At 60.1% G+C, this 15,745-nt stretch overlaps 1 protein-coding gene across 16 annotated transcripts; it reads left to right on the forward strand.

Moving 5' to 3' along the window:
• The first annotated feature begins 1,904 nt into the window (after positions 1-1,904).
• DENND6B (DENN domain containing 6B) lies at positions 1,905-15,742 on the forward strand. Of its 16 annotated transcripts, none has more exons than XM_044777216.2 (20): positions 1,905-2,307; positions 7,579-7,617; positions 7,692-7,734; positions 8,235-8,344; positions 8,752-8,832; positions 9,485-9,590; positions 9,709-9,788; positions 9,875-9,937; positions 10,239-10,294; positions 10,883-11,005; positions 11,084-11,179; positions 11,262-11,356; positions 11,501-11,566; positions 11,766-11,830; positions 11,937-12,029; positions 12,106-12,171; positions 12,520-12,629; positions 12,748-12,871; positions 12,974-13,051; positions 13,133-15,742. In XM_044777216.2, exons 1-20 carry the CDS (start codon positions 2,146-2,148, stop codon positions 13,253-13,255), a joined length of 1,779 nt encoding a protein of 592 aa, XP_044633151.1. In that variant the 5' UTR covers positions 1,905-2,145; the 3' UTR covers positions 13,256-15,742. The 16 variants fall into 16 exon arrangements, with proteins under 16 accessions (XP_044633151.1, XP_044633177.1, XP_070362771.1 ...); XM_044777228.2 differs by having other exon boundaries at positions 2,009-2,307; positions 12,748-12,850; XM_044777224.2 differs by having other exon boundaries at positions 2,010-2,307; positions 12,106-12,159.
• Positions 15,743-15,745: the final 3 nt, after the last annotated feature.

Genomic DNA, 15,745 nt, shown 5'->3' on the forward strand with positions numbered 1-15,745 from the left:
GAAAAAGTAGACAGGAGGGGCTGTTCTAAGGGAAACCCACTGGGAGAAATTAGCAGTTCAAGTCAACCAGGGCTTCTCTTGGCTGAGCCACAGCGTTTCTCACTGACTGAGCTGCGGCATTTCTCATCGGCTGGGCTGTGGCGTTTCTCATTGGCTGAGCTGTTGCTGGGTGGGGAGAGAAATCTTCCTGTAGTAGTAAAGTAGTTGTACTTCCCGTCTAAGACGTGTGTCCTCTCTTCCTGTTTGGTGTAATTGATGATTATGATAGGGTGTGTGAGCTTTCCCTGCAGGCCTTCCTGACTCCAAGTTAGTTGAGGCTTCTCTTATTAATTTCCAGAATAGACATACTGAAGTTTTTAGGGGTGAGAGCATTCATGTCTACAACTGTCTTTGAAATTAAAAATGATGGATTGACAGATGATAGAGAAGTGGACAGATGTATATAGGATAAAACAGGCATAACAAAATATTAATTATAGATACAGATTTTAGGTAGTAGGTAATGGTCATTGTACAGTTCATCTTTTCTATATGTTTGAACATTTTATAATAGAATGTTTGAAAACATTTGATTGCTCATCTTTGTATTATTGACAGCAGTTTTGCTATCTTGGTGATTTATAAAATAATGGCATTTTTTTTTTAAAGATTTTATTTTTCCATTTTCTCCCCAAAGCCCCCAGGGGTACACAGTTGTATATTTTTAGTTGTGGGTCCTTCTAGTTGTGGCATGTGGGACGCCACCTCAGCATGGCTTGATGAATAGTGCCATGTCCACACCCAGGATCCCAACCAGTGAGACCCTGGGCTGCTGAAGCAGAGCGTGGGAACTTAACCACTCAGCCACAGGGCCAGCCCCAGATGATGGCATCTTAAGTTCAATGACTTATGGTAATTATAAAGGATAATAATTTTGTAGCTCCTTAAACATCCCTATGTCCCTGATTTCCCAGGCTCCTTTGCAGTTAGGTCGGGACCACGAGACAGCTTTCAGCCAGTTCACGGCTAGCAGGCTCCATAACCTCTTCCACTGCCAGCGACCTCGGAGGCCATGTGTTCCCCAGGTGTAGCCCCTGACTTTCCCGCCAGTCCATGCATGAGTGGAAAAGCCACTGGAGACTTGGGCGTTGTTCCCCAAGCCTAGCCGAGCCCAACTAAAACCTTGGAGTGGAGAGCTTTCCTCAAAAAACAAAAACCAAATACTAAAACATCCGGCATGTCACTTATTAAGTTATCGTCTCTGCTCCAAACTCGCCCTTCTAGACTCAGCTGTGTGACACTGGTGGGGACTCTGCGGCCACATTTCAGAGGGCCAGGGGCTGTGCCAGCAGGGAGAACTAGAAGAGGCGAGGCCAGAGGGAGGAGGCCGGAGAGGGACGGGTACTCGCCCCTCAGCCGCGCCTCCCCACCGCGGCGAACACGCCGGCACAGCGGAATGCGTGCTGTGACCCGCATCACATCGGTCTGAACGGCGAGCGGGACAGCCCGTGGGACGCCGGGTGCACGAGGCAGAGGGCACGCGGCGGGCGCAGCCGCACGCCCGGACGACCAGGCCAATGGAGACGAAGGCGCTGGTGGTCAGACACGGACCCAGGACGCGACACCCTCTGCAGGACCCACGCCTAGACGCCACCCCAGAGAGACCCGGAATCGCTTCAGAACGTTCCAGCGGAGGGATTAGAGTCTGATGGCCGGTGGATTGCGGGCTCAGCAACAATGGATTGGCTTAAGACGGCGGGCAGACAGCTCCGCGGCCTCCGCGCCACAGCCGCGCCGAGCTGGCCCCACCCCTCACCGGCAGCTGCCCCGGGGCCCTGACCCAGCCTGAGCCGACTCTCCGGGTCTCACAAGGCCCCACCGGAAGTCCCTCCTCCGGCCCCCCCCCCCGCCCGGGCCGCTCTGGCCCGCGCGGGCTCTTCTCGCTGGTGGGCTCGGCACGGCCCAGCTGCACGGCGCTCCTCCGGCCGCGAGGGGCGTGCGAGGCCGCGTCAGGGCCCCTCTGGTCCGCGGCGGCCGCTCGACTGCTCCGCGGCGCCGTCCCGACGCCGGCCGAGCCACCTCCCCTCCCCCGCCCCCCGGCGGTTCCCCCGGCAAGGCCTGCCGGCCGTTCCCCAGGCAACGCGCGGCCGGACGCCGCCCGCCGCCATGGACGCGCTGTCAGGCGCCGGGCCTCGCCGGGCTCGCGGCCGCCCAGGCGCCCGGTCCTCCGGGGTGCGGGCTCCGGCGGCGCCCTGGGCGCGCTTCTCGGCCTGGCTGGAGTGCGTGTGCGTGGTCACCTTCGACCTGGAGCTGGGCCAGGCGCTGGAGGTGAGCGGGCCGCGCGGGGCGGCGGGGCGCGGCGGGGCGCGGCGGAGCGGGGCGGGGCGGCGGCGCCCTCCTCCTCCCGCGTTGCGAGGGCAGCACAGGCGTCGCCCCAGGCAGGCGGCCCGCGACCTCTCTGCGTGCAAGGTGCCCGCGGGCAGACCCCAGCCGTTCTCTTCCTCCCTTTCGCCTCCGGAAAGGTGCGCCCCTGGGCAAAGGCAGGGAATCTAGCTGCCAGGACTTCTCTGGACGGACGAGAGAAGGGCTTTGATTTTTCCCCAGTGAACACCTGTCTCCTCTCCCCGTGACCCCACACTGGCTGTGGTACCTTACCCCTCAGTTGCTCCAGCCAGAATCCCAAGGGTCACCCTTGGCTCCTCCACTCCCTTCACTTTGTTTCCCATCTGTCGGCAAGGCTGACAGCTCCACCTGCGACAAGGATCTCAGATCCATCACTTCTGCTGTCACCCCCACCTAACTGTCCCCCAAAGTCCATCCGTTGTGGCTCTCCTGTTTCAAATCTTTCGACAGCTCCCTGTTCACTTAGAATTAGATCAGACCCTTGTGGGTCACATTCCAGGAACACTAGTCATCTTTTTGTTCACCAGGTGCACCCGGCTCGCCTAGCCTGGGTGCCTCTCCACCCCTGCCCACATGGGCAGCTTATTTTCCTCCAGCTTCTCTGTGGCAGACTCAGGGAGGGAGGCCCCTGCAGGCCCATCAGGATGGTCTTCTCTACGCCCAGAAGGCCACAACACAGAGCAGGGAGCTGACCAGTGCAGGGGAGGCCAGGAGGTAGACTTCAGCACACTGTCAGAAAGAACTTTCTGAGACCCTGAAAGGCAGTGCACCCTGTGACTGCTTTGGCCAAGATGCTCAGTGGCCACCCTCGGGAAGGCTACTGCAGTGTTGGGATGAGGGGATGTTTTCCAAGGCCCTGCTGAACTCCACAGGCCCTTCCCAAAGCTTCTAAACAGGAAGGGCTGACTTAGCGAGGATTCTTGGGTCCTGCCACGGTGCCCAGCTCTGTGGAGACCCCATTCCATCACACACAGCCGCACCAGGTGTGTGTTATTATGACAGCCGGCTTGAGGGAGGCAGGGACCTGAACACAGAGAGGTGATGTGGTTTGCCCAACGTCACAGAGCCCACATTCTTACCGTTGCCCAAATTGTTCCCCATAAAATCACAAGAGGAGTTGAGATTCTTCTGTTTCCTGAGGGATTCTCATGTATAGTTTTCTAGAACTTAACCATTCAGAGAGCGAATTCAAAGCAAGTACTGTTAAAGGCTCTGTGTGCTTGGGCTCCTGAGCCTTTGCTGAGGCTGCATAACTCAGGGCTGGGGTGTTGGGCACCCAGGGCACCTCTGAAATGCTCCATAGTAGTGCCCCGAGCCTCTCCAAGTCATCTGGTCTGTGCAGAAATGGGGCCGTGGACTCATTGGGTGGCGTGGCCCCAAAGCCCTCATCAGAGCTGCCTCTTGGTCCTGCCTCCCCTGGAAGTCATGGGGAAGATCGGGGGGCGTTCCAGGTGAGCCCACAGGCTTTCAGGGAGCACCTGCCTCGTGCTGGCTTATTTACAGCTCAGCATGGCTGAGCGCCACAAAGACCCTGGTACTGCACATGGTCCTGGGACATGGACGGAAGACCTAGGGGCTGCCTTCCAGGAGCTCCATGGACAGACGCATCTCAGAGGAAGGAGCAGGGCTTGGCCAGATCTTGGAGGATGAGAAGGAGGCAGCCAGAGGGGGAGAGAGGACTGTTTCCGGTAATCCCTCCCCGAGAAAAGCCAAGACAAGGAGCTGCCTATCATTCATTCAGTAAATCAACTATTGAGCAGCTGCCACCAGCCAGTCCCTGTGGTACTGTGCTGGCTATGGGGGGACACAGAGTTAGGTGAGAAGACAGGCCCTGCCCTCCAGGAGTTCACATTCTGTGCTAGAGACACGGGGAATAGGTGGTTCAGGAGCCCCAGCACGCACAGGATGTGGGGGGTCCCGTGCAGATGGGTGCATTGAAACCTGCAGGCGAGGCAGCGGTCAGACTTGAGAAGAGGACGGGCGAGGCGGTGGGAGGACAAGAACGAGCAGATCAGCTGAGGGAAAGGCCTGGCTCCACCGTCTCAGCTCTTGGAAATCCACCTCAGTACCCCGCTAAGCCAGGAAGCCTGTGGAGTGAGGCCAGTGGGCCCAGAGCCTCTTCTTCACGTCCTGCCAGCTGCAGCTCCTGCACTGCACAGTCTCAGGAGCCTTCACAGTCTTAAGAATGATTGAGGACCAGAGAGCTTTCTGTGTGGGTTACATCTGTCAATCTTTACTAGGAATTAAAACTGAGAAAATTTTAAAATATTAATCTATTGTAAAAAAACCCCGCTAAATATCTTATGTATTAATATAAATGGCAGGGGGGTCGGCCCAGTGGCACAGCGGTTAAGTGCGCAAGTTCTGCTTTGGTGGCCTGGGGTTTGCCAGTTCAGATCCTGGGTGTGGACATGGCACCGCTTGGCAAAAGCCACCCTGTGGTAGGTGTCCCACATAAAAAGTAGAGGAAGATGGGCACAGATGCTAGCTCAGGGTCAGTCTTCCTCAGCAAAAAGAAGAGGATTGGCAGCAGTTAGCTCAGGGCTAATCCTCCTCCAAAAAAATATATATATACACATATATATATATACACACACACATATATATATACACACATATATATATGTAAATGACAGGTTTTTATGAAAACAACCACATGTTCCAAAACAAAATTTAGTGAGAAAAGTGGCATCATTTGACACTTTTACAACCTTTTTAACGTCTGGCCAAATAGAAGGCCACTGGATTCTCACATCAGCCTCTGCAGCCGCTATCCCACGACAGGCTGCCACAGCCTCTGGAAACTGCACTGCACACAGGTGAGAAGATGAGAGTGAAGAAGGCAGCTTGGACTTTGCGGAGCCCTGGGCTACCCAGACCTCACTTTAGGCAGCCCTGTCCTAGAGGTACCTTCTCACAGCAATGTCCACTGCATCTGTCTTCCTCGGACAACTGGGTTCCAGGAGCAGCTGCCCATGTGGGCTGGCTCAGGTGGAAAGGAAGAGACCTTCATGGGCCTGGAGGGCAGGGGGGTCATCATGCAGCAAACTCCTTACTCTCTCCCTCTCTCTGAGGGTCTGCTTCATTTTTCCCCTCACTGAGGCATGGCCCAACTTAGTCACCCTGACCTCTGGCCTCAGCTCCCAGGAGAGGATGCACTAGCCCGTGGATGTCGGTTTCCCCTGTCAAGTGTTTTAATGGGACCCCTGGGCATGGATGTGGAGCTTGGAGGTCAAGGTGGCCTTCTCAAACCAGATTGAGACCCCCTGACCTCAGTGCAGAGGGCCCATCATGGCCTTGTCCAGCCACCAGGCACCTGCTTTTCCTTGGTCCTCCCCAACGTACACACACGAGGGCATGGCCTGAGTGGTCCTGTGGCCCCTGCCTGCCTCGGAGCTGTCCCAAGTTGCTGCTGTGGGTCCAGCCCCACAGACAAATACCCTTCTGTCCCTCTTCCTCTTCTTGGCCCTTCCTTCTTGGTGCCTCCTTAGCTGACATTTCCTTGAGGTTTCCACATGACCCACCTGTTCTGTTATACCTCATAGATGTTTTCACACACTCCACATATATGTGTTTGGTGAGGGTTTACTCTCTGCCAGGGGCTGGGAGGCAGAAGAGCCTGGGACACTGTCCTGTTCTCAGGACATTTGGTGTGCAACAGAAGAGGCAGAATAGGACCACAACAGCAAGCCCAGAGCAAACAAGGACGAGAAGCTGCGTCATTCCAATGCTACGGACCCCTGGGTGCAGCACCTCACCCTGCCTGGAGGTTCAGGACACATCCCAGAAGCTGCATCATTCCAACAGCATGGATCCCTGAGTGCAGCACCTCACCTTGCCCGGGGGTTCAGGGCATATCCCAGAAGCTGCATCATTCCAACAGCATGGATCCCTGAGTGCAGCCCCTCCCCCTGCCCGGGGGTTCAGGACACATCCCAGAAGCTGCATCATTCCAACAGCACGGATCCCTGAGTGCAGCCCCTCCCCCTGCCCGGGGGTTCAGGACACATCCCAGAAGCTGCATCATTCCAACAGCACGGATCCCTGGGTGCAGCACCTCACCCTGCCTGGGGGTTCAGGTCACATCCCAGAAGCCTCGTTGCAGCCAAAATCCAACTCCTCAGTGTAGAAATTTGGCAGGTGGCCTGAGGATGGTGTCCATGCGTGCAGGCCCTCAGCTCCTGGCACACCAAGGGCTCCCGGCACAGCTACTACCTGGAAAAGCTGGCCAGTGCATCTGAACACAGGACAGGGCAGTAGCAAAGCCCAAGGCATACCAGCTCCCAGGAGAGACCTTAGGGGCCTGCTGGGAGTGGGGGCTCTGGACTCCCTGCCTTTGGGGGATCCTATGAGGAAATCCATTCTGGCCACACACTAGAGCCACTGGGCCTGAGATCTGAGCCTCAGGCTGCTGCCTCCTCTAGAGTGTGGCCTGTCTGCTAGATCACTCAGAGCCTGTCACTTGGTGTCTCTGCTTTCACTGACCATCCACTCCCAGGCGGTATAGAGCTCGTCCAGCTGGGCACACTCACTGGACACTGCCAGGGCCCAGGGTGCTCTCCTGGGGCTCGCGCTCCAGATAGCACAGGCCAGAAGCTCCTGACTAGTGGGGTTAGGGGTGAAGATGCTCAAGCTCCTGTCGAGAGGCAGGGACACCACCGTGTCAAGTGACATCTGAGTAAAGACAGGGAGATGAGGCTGGCCAGGCCCAGTCTGGGAGGGCAGGCAGAGAGAATGGTGTGCCAAAGACCCTCCAGTGGACAGCTGGGTGAGGTGGAGTTTGGGAGGCAGAGAGGGTATGGGAGGCAGGGCCCTGTGACCACTCCAAGCGAGAGGGGAGGCCACGGGAGGGCTCTGAACAGCCACTCCCTGAAGCTGTGGGGACAGGCTGTGGGGATGGTGGAAGCAGGGAGGCCCAGCCACAGTCTAGGCAAGTGGCCCCAAGGCAAGGGGTGCAAGAAAGGTGTCAGGGAGCCCGCTCAGGTGTGGTGGCCAAGGCCAAGGGAGGGATGACTGGTCTCGTGCTGAGAGGGGCCTGGGGCAGGGGTAGGGCAGGAGGGTCTTAGCCAACAAGGCTGTGCTTGAGGAGGGAGATGGCAATGGCAGGGTGGGGGGAGGTGAGAGGAACTCACCTGCAGCCCGGCAGGCACCACACCTGCCCAGCCGACATCACCAAGTACTCTTTGTCCCCCACAGCTGGTGTACCCCAGTGACTTCCGGCTCACGGACAAGGAGGTGGGTCCCGGCCCTCTTGGGAGCAGACATCACCCAGGAGTGAGCCAACCCTCACCGGGTTTCGTGTGTTTCAGAAAAGCAGCATCTGCTACCTGTCCTTTCCTGACTCCCACTCAGGTAGATGACCCCAACTCTCCCCGGCTCTGGGGCTGGGGGGTAAGAGGAAGAAGGTGGGGAGATGAGGCCATCCAAGAGCACCTGTGGCTTGGGCCAGGGGCATCACAGCCACCAGCCTGCCAGCCCCACTCCCGCTCCCTGGAGATACCCTGAATCCCACCCTGCAGCAGTGGCAGCTAGGTTCACCCAGTTTGTGTGAAAAGAGGTGTGTCTGGGCAGAGGGAGCAGCAGAGGCTGGGCCACACACTGGGTCTCCCGATCCCCACCTGTGCTCGCTCATAGCAGACGCTTCTCTGTGGGCTAAGTTCACTCTAAAACTCGCAGGCAGGAATTAGGTGTGCAGGAATTAGGACCCAGGGACTTCCACTAGAGATGCAGACCCAGCCGGACTTTCTCTCTGGGGCACTTAGCGTCCAGGGGGGCCTGGTCTCCACCCCCAGGTGCTGGCAAGAGAGGCTCCAGCCCTGACACAGCATGGCGGGGGCTGCCTCTCTTCCCAGGCTGCCTGGGGGACACTCAGTTCAGCTTCCGAATTCGTCAGTGTGGAGGGCAGAGGAGCCCCTGGCACGACGACAGGCACTATGACACTGGGGCCCCCGTGTCACTGCAGGTGAGCCTGGGCTGCCCCTCCAGCCTGTGCCAAGACTGGGGTAGGATTGGCATGAGTAGCCTTTTTACTTGAAGGTGCCTGGGCCCTGTGTGGAAGGAGAGGCGGTGGCCAACCCCAGCTTCGACTGGGGATGAACCAGCTCTTCTGGGGACTCACCAGGGTCCCTGGAGCTTTTCCTGAGCACCGTGTGTGTGTGATGTGCAGAGGCCCCATACGCCTTTGGTTTGGGTGCTCCTGGGCCCCTGAGCCGCTTACCACTGTCTGCAGAGATGTTCCCTGTAGAGATGTTGCCCTCTGTCTGAGCCAGGGACCCCTGGGCCTGACCCCCAGGGCTGGGGAGAGTGTGGAACAGCCTCAGCAGGAGGGGGCACGGCAGTGGCGCAGCCTGGCTGACCCGCTCCTTCCAGAGGGAGCCGGCACACTACTTTGGCTACGTGTACTTCAGGCAGGTGAAGGACAGCTCTGTGAAGAGGGGCTACTTCCAGAAGGTGAGCGCCTGGCTGCCCTGGGCTGCTGCCACTGAGAGGCGGGGGCTGGTGGCCATCGGGAAGGACTGACAGGCTAGGAGGTCCTGAGCCTCCAGGAGTGCCCACTCCTTCTGCAGACCCCTGCTCAGATCACAAGGGCCACCCTGCCTGGGGGGGTGCCACTGTGTCCAGCTCTCCTTGCAGTCCCTCCAAGGAATGGGCCCCGCTGCTCCTTCCTCACCTGGCACAGCACCCATGGCTCTCTGTCTCTGGGCCTACGACATCCCCGCTCCTTGCTGCTGGCTGGAGGGGACCCTCACCACACTTTCAGTGTCAGGACAACTACAGTCTTGAACTCAGACACCAAAAGCAGAAGCTCCTTGACCCATGGGGAGGTCCTCCCAGGGTCTCAGCCACATGCATTTCCCTCTGAAGGCCCAGGTCCAGCCCCACTCTGCTCTCACCTGAGGTGCCCCCCTTCTGGGGCAGCCTTTGGATTTCCTCATGTCTAATAACCCTGGGCTCCAAGTTGGGCCATTCCTGGGGACAGCTGTCCAATGGAGTTGGTAGGACGTGCTGCCTTGGGCTGACTCTGTATGAGCCAGGCCTCAGGGGTCTCTGCAGGCTCCTGAGTGGCTGGCGTGACATCTCACTGGCCCTATGCGGCCTCCAGTCTCTGGTGCTGGTGTCCCGCCTGCCCTTTGTCCGGCTGTTCCAGGCGCTGCTGAGCCTGATCGCCCCTGAGTACTTTGACAAGCTCGCCCCCTGCCTGGAAGCAGGTAAGTGGCTGTCAGGTGCAGCCAGAGCGGTGTCATTTCCCAGCTGTAGCGCCTGGTGGCTTTGGCAGGCAGCTTCTGCATGGGGCAGGCTCCTGACGCTGGCCTCCTGTGTCTACAGTGTGCAATGAGATTGACCAGTGGCCGGCCCCCATGCCCGGGCAGACCCTGAACTTGCCTGTCATGGGAGTCGTCCTCCAGGTGAGGGCTGGCCAGCTGGGGCAGGAAGGCCCTAGGTTTATGGAGAAACCTATTCTCAGCTAGCAGCTGCTCCTTTCATTCCCCAGGTGCGCATCCCTTCCAGGGTGGACAAGCCTGAATCTAGTGCTCCGAAGCAGTGTGGCCACGAGGTGGGGCCCCCGTTCCTGGGCCAGTGGTGCCCCACCTGCCTCAACCCTCCCACCTGCCTGAGCCTCCCCACTTGCCCTGCAGGGTCCCTGTGGGGTGGCCAAACCCCAAGCAAAGCCAGGGGTCTGTCTTGATGCAGGGCTGGTTGCCCCCTACTCTCTCCTGTGGTGCAAGGGGTGGGCGTGGGGAGGCATGTGGGGCAGGGGTTGCGGCCCCCAGAGCTCTCCTGGGGTGAGTTGCTGCTTGGGGCTTGCAGGGTGCACGCCTCGTCCTTGGCCTGACCCCACCCACCCTTCCTCTCAGAACCTGCTGCCAGCCCCAGTGGTCCTCTCCAGCGTGCATGAGCTAGACCTGTTCAGGTGAGCCCCTACTGCCTGCTGCCCAGGTAGACAGTGAGTAAGCCCATGAGGCTCAGGCCTGTGCAGGGTGAGGGCCACTGGGGGGACTGCCCATCAGCAATTAACCCTAGGCCAGTTCCATGAGGAACAGTTGTACAGAAGAGGAACCCAATGCCCCAGTGTCTGCACCCAGAGGAAATGGGCACAGTGGGCAGGAAAGTTCTGGAAGGCAGGTGCAGAGAGGAGAGTGGCTGTGTTAGGAGACACTTGCTCCCTGAGGCTGCCCCTCTCTGGGCAAGTCTGTGAGGGACCTGGGCTTTGGAGACTGTCCTGCTCTATGCTGGGCCCAGCAGGAGCCCAGGCTGCCGGCTTAGGCACATGGGGCACGGGGCCAGGCCATCGCAGGTGGACTGTCAGAGCATGGGACGGCCCTAGACATGTCCTCGGCATCTGCACGTGTCTTCACCACCGTCTCCCCTCTGGGGCAGTGCCCAGCATTCATGGAGCTGGGCCTGCCTGGGCCCTGGGGAGCTGCCTGGGCCTACTGGGAGTTGAGTGCTGGGAGCCTTCCCCTGCTGGGCCTCCCTGACTGCCTCTGCCCCACGTCAGGTGCTTCCAGCCTGTGCTGGCCCACGTGCAGACGCTGTGGGAGCTCATGCTCCTCGGGGAGCCCCTGGTGGTCCTGGCGCCCTCGCCCGCCATGTCCTCGGAGATGGTGCTGGCCTTGACCCGGTAGGCCGGGCAGCAGTGGGAGGGGGCGTCGGGCTGGGCCCTGCCGTGCTCACACCCCCGCCATGCCCTACCCCGCAGCTGCCTGCATCCCCTGAAGTTCTGCTGTGACTACCGCCCCTACTTCACCATCCATGACAGCGAGTTCAGGGAGTTTACCACGCGTACACAGGCCCCGTAAGTGCCCACATCCTCCCTGCCCACCTGCGCTCCGCCACCCCAGGCCTGCCTCTGCCTCTTCTCTCTCTCTCCTCTCTAGACCAAACGTGGTCCTGGGAGTCACAAACCCTTTCTTTATCAAAATGCTCCAGCACTGGCCCCACATCCTTCGTGTCGGGGAGCCCAGGATGTCAGGTGAAGCTGGCCCAGCCTCTGCCCAGGGGTTCTGGGGAGGTGGGTGGGGGCTCAGAGGCCCACCCAGCCAGGGGCTTTGAGGGGTCTGAGCCTGCGGGCCATGAGCTGTGGCACTGAGGCTCGATCACGGGGCGTGTTTTCTAGGGGACCTTCCTAAGCAGGTCAAGCTGAAAAAGCCCTCAAGGCTGAAAACCCTTGACACCAAGCCAGGTGTGTGGCCCTCAGGCCAGCCCCATCCTTTCCTTCCAGGACCCAGGCAGCGGCTCTGAGGCCTCAGGGGGCAGGATGTTTTCTGCTTCACCTGATGGGGATCAGGGCAGAGGTGCAGGTGCAGCCAGAGCAGGTGGGGCTGTGGGTGTGTGGGAGGGAGGTCCCTGAGGAACAGGGCACAGCTCTGCCCTCCCGCCAGGCCTCTACACTGCGTACACGGCCCACCTCCACCGAGACAAGGCGCTGCTCAAACGGCTGCTCAAGGTACCAACTGGGGAGAGGCTTGAGGGGGCAGGGGAGGTGTGCTTGGTGTGTGTGAAGGGGTGCACATGGCTGGGGCTGCATTGGGGCTGAGCAGATTCCTCCCCAGCAGGGCCTGCAGAAGAAGCGGCCGTCAGACATGCAGACCGCGCTGCTGAGGCGGCACCTCCTGGAGCTCACACAGAGCTTCATCATCCCCCTGGTGAGGCCCAGGGCAGGAGGGGATGGGGGCAGGGGGCAGGGGGCTGGGGCGCCAAGCTCACTCCTCTCCCCACCAGGAGCACTACATGGCCAGCCTCATGCCCCTGCAGAAGAGCATCATGCCCTGGAAGGTGGGGGTCGAGGTGGGGCTCCAGGGAGGGGTTGGGAGGGTGGGTTTCCCTCCTGATTCTAGAGGAGGGAAGGTCTGGGAGCAGAGACGGGAGGAGGTCATAGGTGTTCAGGATCTCCCAGGGCTCCAAGCTGTGTCCACACCTGCCAGCCATCCCTCAGAGGACAGAGAAATGGGGGCCACACCAAGGGGCTCGAGGCTCTCTCTCTGGGAGGACTGTCCTGGGATCTGTGCCAGGCACGGTAGGGGCTGGGGTCCTCAGATGGGGAGTGTGTCTGGGGAGGCTCTTGGCCAGCTGAGGTGCAGGGACTGTGAGGCTATGCCCACCCAGGCACACAGGCTTACCTGGCCCCTGTCTCAGACCCCTCCCCAGATCCGTCCCTTCCGCCAGGATGACTTCCTTTGTAGCCTGGAGCACGCGGGGCCCCAGCTCACCTGCATCCTCAAGGGTGACTGGCTGGGCCTCTACAGGTGGGTGGATGGCAGATGAGGGTCTTGAGGTTCCTGCTGCTGGTGGGCACAGGCTGCCCATACCCACCCCTTGGCACACGGGGTCAGCCCCACAGCCACTGCCTCTCACCACTCATAGGAGGTTTTTCAAGTCCCCACATTTTGATGGCTGGTACCGGCAGCGGCACAAAGAGATGGTCCAGAAGCTGGAGGCCCTGCACCTCGAGGCCATCTGTGAGGCGGTGAGGGGCCTGAGGGGGAAGGTAGTGGAAGTGCAGGCCCAGGGCAGGGGCTGGGGGAGTAGGGGGACATGGGCCCAGGGCTGGGTGAGGGCCTTGGTGATGGATAGCCCCATCTTGTCCCAGCAGAACATCGAGGCCTGGATGAAGGACAAGTCCGAGGTGGAGATCGTGGACCTGGTCCTGAAACTTCGGGAGAAGCTGGTGAGATGCCTCCCGGCTCTGCCCAACCTCAGCCAGCTGGGCATGGAGGTCACCTGCCCCTGACCAACACTGCCCCTGCAGGTGTGGGCACAGGGCCACCAGCTCCCTGTGAAGGAGGCGACGCTGCAGCGGGCACAGCTGTACATCGAGACCATCATCGGCTCCCTGCCCAAGGACCTTCAGGCTGTCCTGTGCCCTCCCTAGGACGGGGCCAAGGGATGTGGTCCAGGGGTCTGACTGCCTCTGGGGGCCTGGGCTGGCTGAGCTTTCCCTTCCCCAGGGAAAGGCAGCCCCACCAGGCTCCCTGCTGCTCCCGGGTTGGCCCCTGCCCGGCACTACCATCGTCCCAGCTGTAAAGGTGACATTTGAAACCGCAGCCTGGCCCCTCACTGTTGGTGGATTATGTGCTGGCCACAGCCTCACCCGCCTCTGCCCGTCCCCGGGCCCCATCTGTCCTCTGCATGGCTGCAGGCTGGGGGGGCGGAGCCAGCAGTGAGCCCTGCCGGTCTGGGCCCAAGGCCACCCGCTAGCTCCAGGTGCCCATCTGCCCAAGCCCTGTGGGCCCTAGGCGTTGTGTCTGTTGTATCCTGTAGCCTCACCAGGCTGCCCAGCCCAAGACAGAAGGAGGCAGCTGACAGGCAGACCCCTGTCCTCACACAGCTCACCCACCCATCTTGCCTGGGCCTGGGCCGTACCTCGCGTAGAGTCATGGGCTTTGGAAGGGCAGAGGCCACTTTGCTGGGGGAGGAGCTCTGCCCCTTGGTTTGTTGGGAGGCCACTAGGGGGCGGTGTGGGGCCCAGCCCGCCTCCGGCAGGGTGCAGAGCATTGTCTAGGTCTCACTCCTGGAACAACCCACGGGCACCATCTCATTTATTCTGCCCCACGCTGTGTCTCAGCTCATAGGCACTTGAGTCACGCACCTTGTGTCCGTCCACCCAACGTGCAGCCCGCCCCCACCCCCCGTGGCAGCCCTCCACAGCCCCTGCAACCTTGGGGCACCAGCTCCTTGGCAAGGAGTGAACAGCCCTCAGAGGGGACACCCCCCATGTGACACCAGTGCTGTGACACTCGGCATAGTGACAGCACTGTCAGCCAGTGGGAGGGTGGGCTTGAGGCGTGGGCCTAGAGCTGCAGGCCTGCGGTAAGTTTCCCGACCTCCGACCTCCAACCAACTTCCCACACCAAACGTCTCCCTGAGTCCGGTCCTGGCAGCGCGCATGCAGGCTGGGGAAGGGGCTTCCTTCTCAGAAGCCCCACTCAGTTGTGCCCCAGATGGAGTGCTCCCTGACTCCTCCACTCCCCCATGCTGCGTTTAGCAGAGGCACTAGACACCACTGTGTGCTGGTTCCAGAAATGCCCATGTTGCCTGGTCCAGCCCTGACCATGACCTAGGACAGCCTGTCACTGTCCCCATTCTACAGACAGCTGAGCCCAGCCTGGTACAGGGTCCAAGGACATGACTGCAACTAAACAGATAAGACAGGGGCAGGCAGGGGCAGTAAATGCATTTTTACAGAAGGGACAAGCTGGGGACCTGAGTGAGAAAGGTACCATGTTGGACCCAAATGCCACTCTGGTCAGCTTGCCCCGGGCGGTCTGGTCTGGAGGGGCGGACTCCCTGTCGAGGGCGTGCTCTCCAGGGATGTCTGCAGAGATGCTAGCACCTTCTTTGTGACTGGCTGGCTCTCTGACTCCATAAGAAGGGGCAGAGGGGACCATGGAGGTCCTGCCTGCGGCTGCCCTTGTTCACAGCTCTCTTCTGCTGGCCAGAGATGGTGCCAGGCCTGGGTCTGGGCCCTCTTATGCTTGTGACCCCATGCATGAGGGGTATGCCCCAAATATCACTCCAGCTTGTGTTCCCCGTATTGTACGGTCACCTCGCTTGACTTTCTGAGGGCTGCTGCAAGTGATGGAGGGCTGGGGCACCACAGGCTGCAGGGGAGAGGCTGCAAGGTGGCCTCCGCGGAGCTCCCAGGACCCTTGGCCTCCATCAGTCCAAGAAGACACAGCCAGGTTCCTGATTCCCTGTCTTCCCCGAGGGCTCTGGTTGAGGCCGTGCAGCTGTTCCTCACAGCAGCTTGTCCTCAGGACCATGGAGGGCAGGGGCTCAGGGGAGGGACACTCCAAGGCTGAAGTGTAGGGGTGGGAGGCAGCCGCTCCCCTGGAGTACCTGGAGCCACGGAGGGTCCTTCTTCCTCCTGGCCTGACCCCTCTGCACAGACGAGGCCTCCGAGTACAGTGCAGCAGTGGGGTGGAGGGGCTAGGCATGGAGTCCTGCCAGCTCCATCCTGTCCCCCAGAAGTCCCCTCGGTCTATCCCAGGATCAGGTCAGCTCTGGCTTGGCTGAGCCTCTGTCTCCCCACTGGGCTGGGGGCAGGCAGTGAGGAGGGAGGAAGGGGCAGATGAGTGGAGAGAGGCCTGTGGGCAGGGGGGCCTGGATAGGCAGGACCCAGTTGGTCCAGGAGGGTGCTGTGGTCAGTCACTGAGGCTCCCGAGGTTGGAGGGGCCGTGTGCAGGGCCTGGGGGCGGCTCTGGGTGGAGGTAGGCAGAGTTTACCCGTCGGCAGCTCTAGGGGCAGGAAGGACAGTGTTCACCCCCAAGCTTCCTGCACTCTATTTAAAGACTCCCTTTTAGTCTGGGATAGTAGCCTTCCCACATTTTTGGTATTAAAATGCCCTTCTGTGACACAAAGC

Source organism: Equus asinus, chromosome 4 (genome assembly GCF_041296235.1).
Source record: "Equus asinus isolate D_3611 breed Donkey chromosome 4, EquAss-T2T_v2, whole genome shotgun sequence".
In the NCBI taxonomy this organism is placed as follows: Eukaryota; Metazoa; Chordata; class Mammalia; order Perissodactyla; family Equidae; genus Equus; species Equus asinus.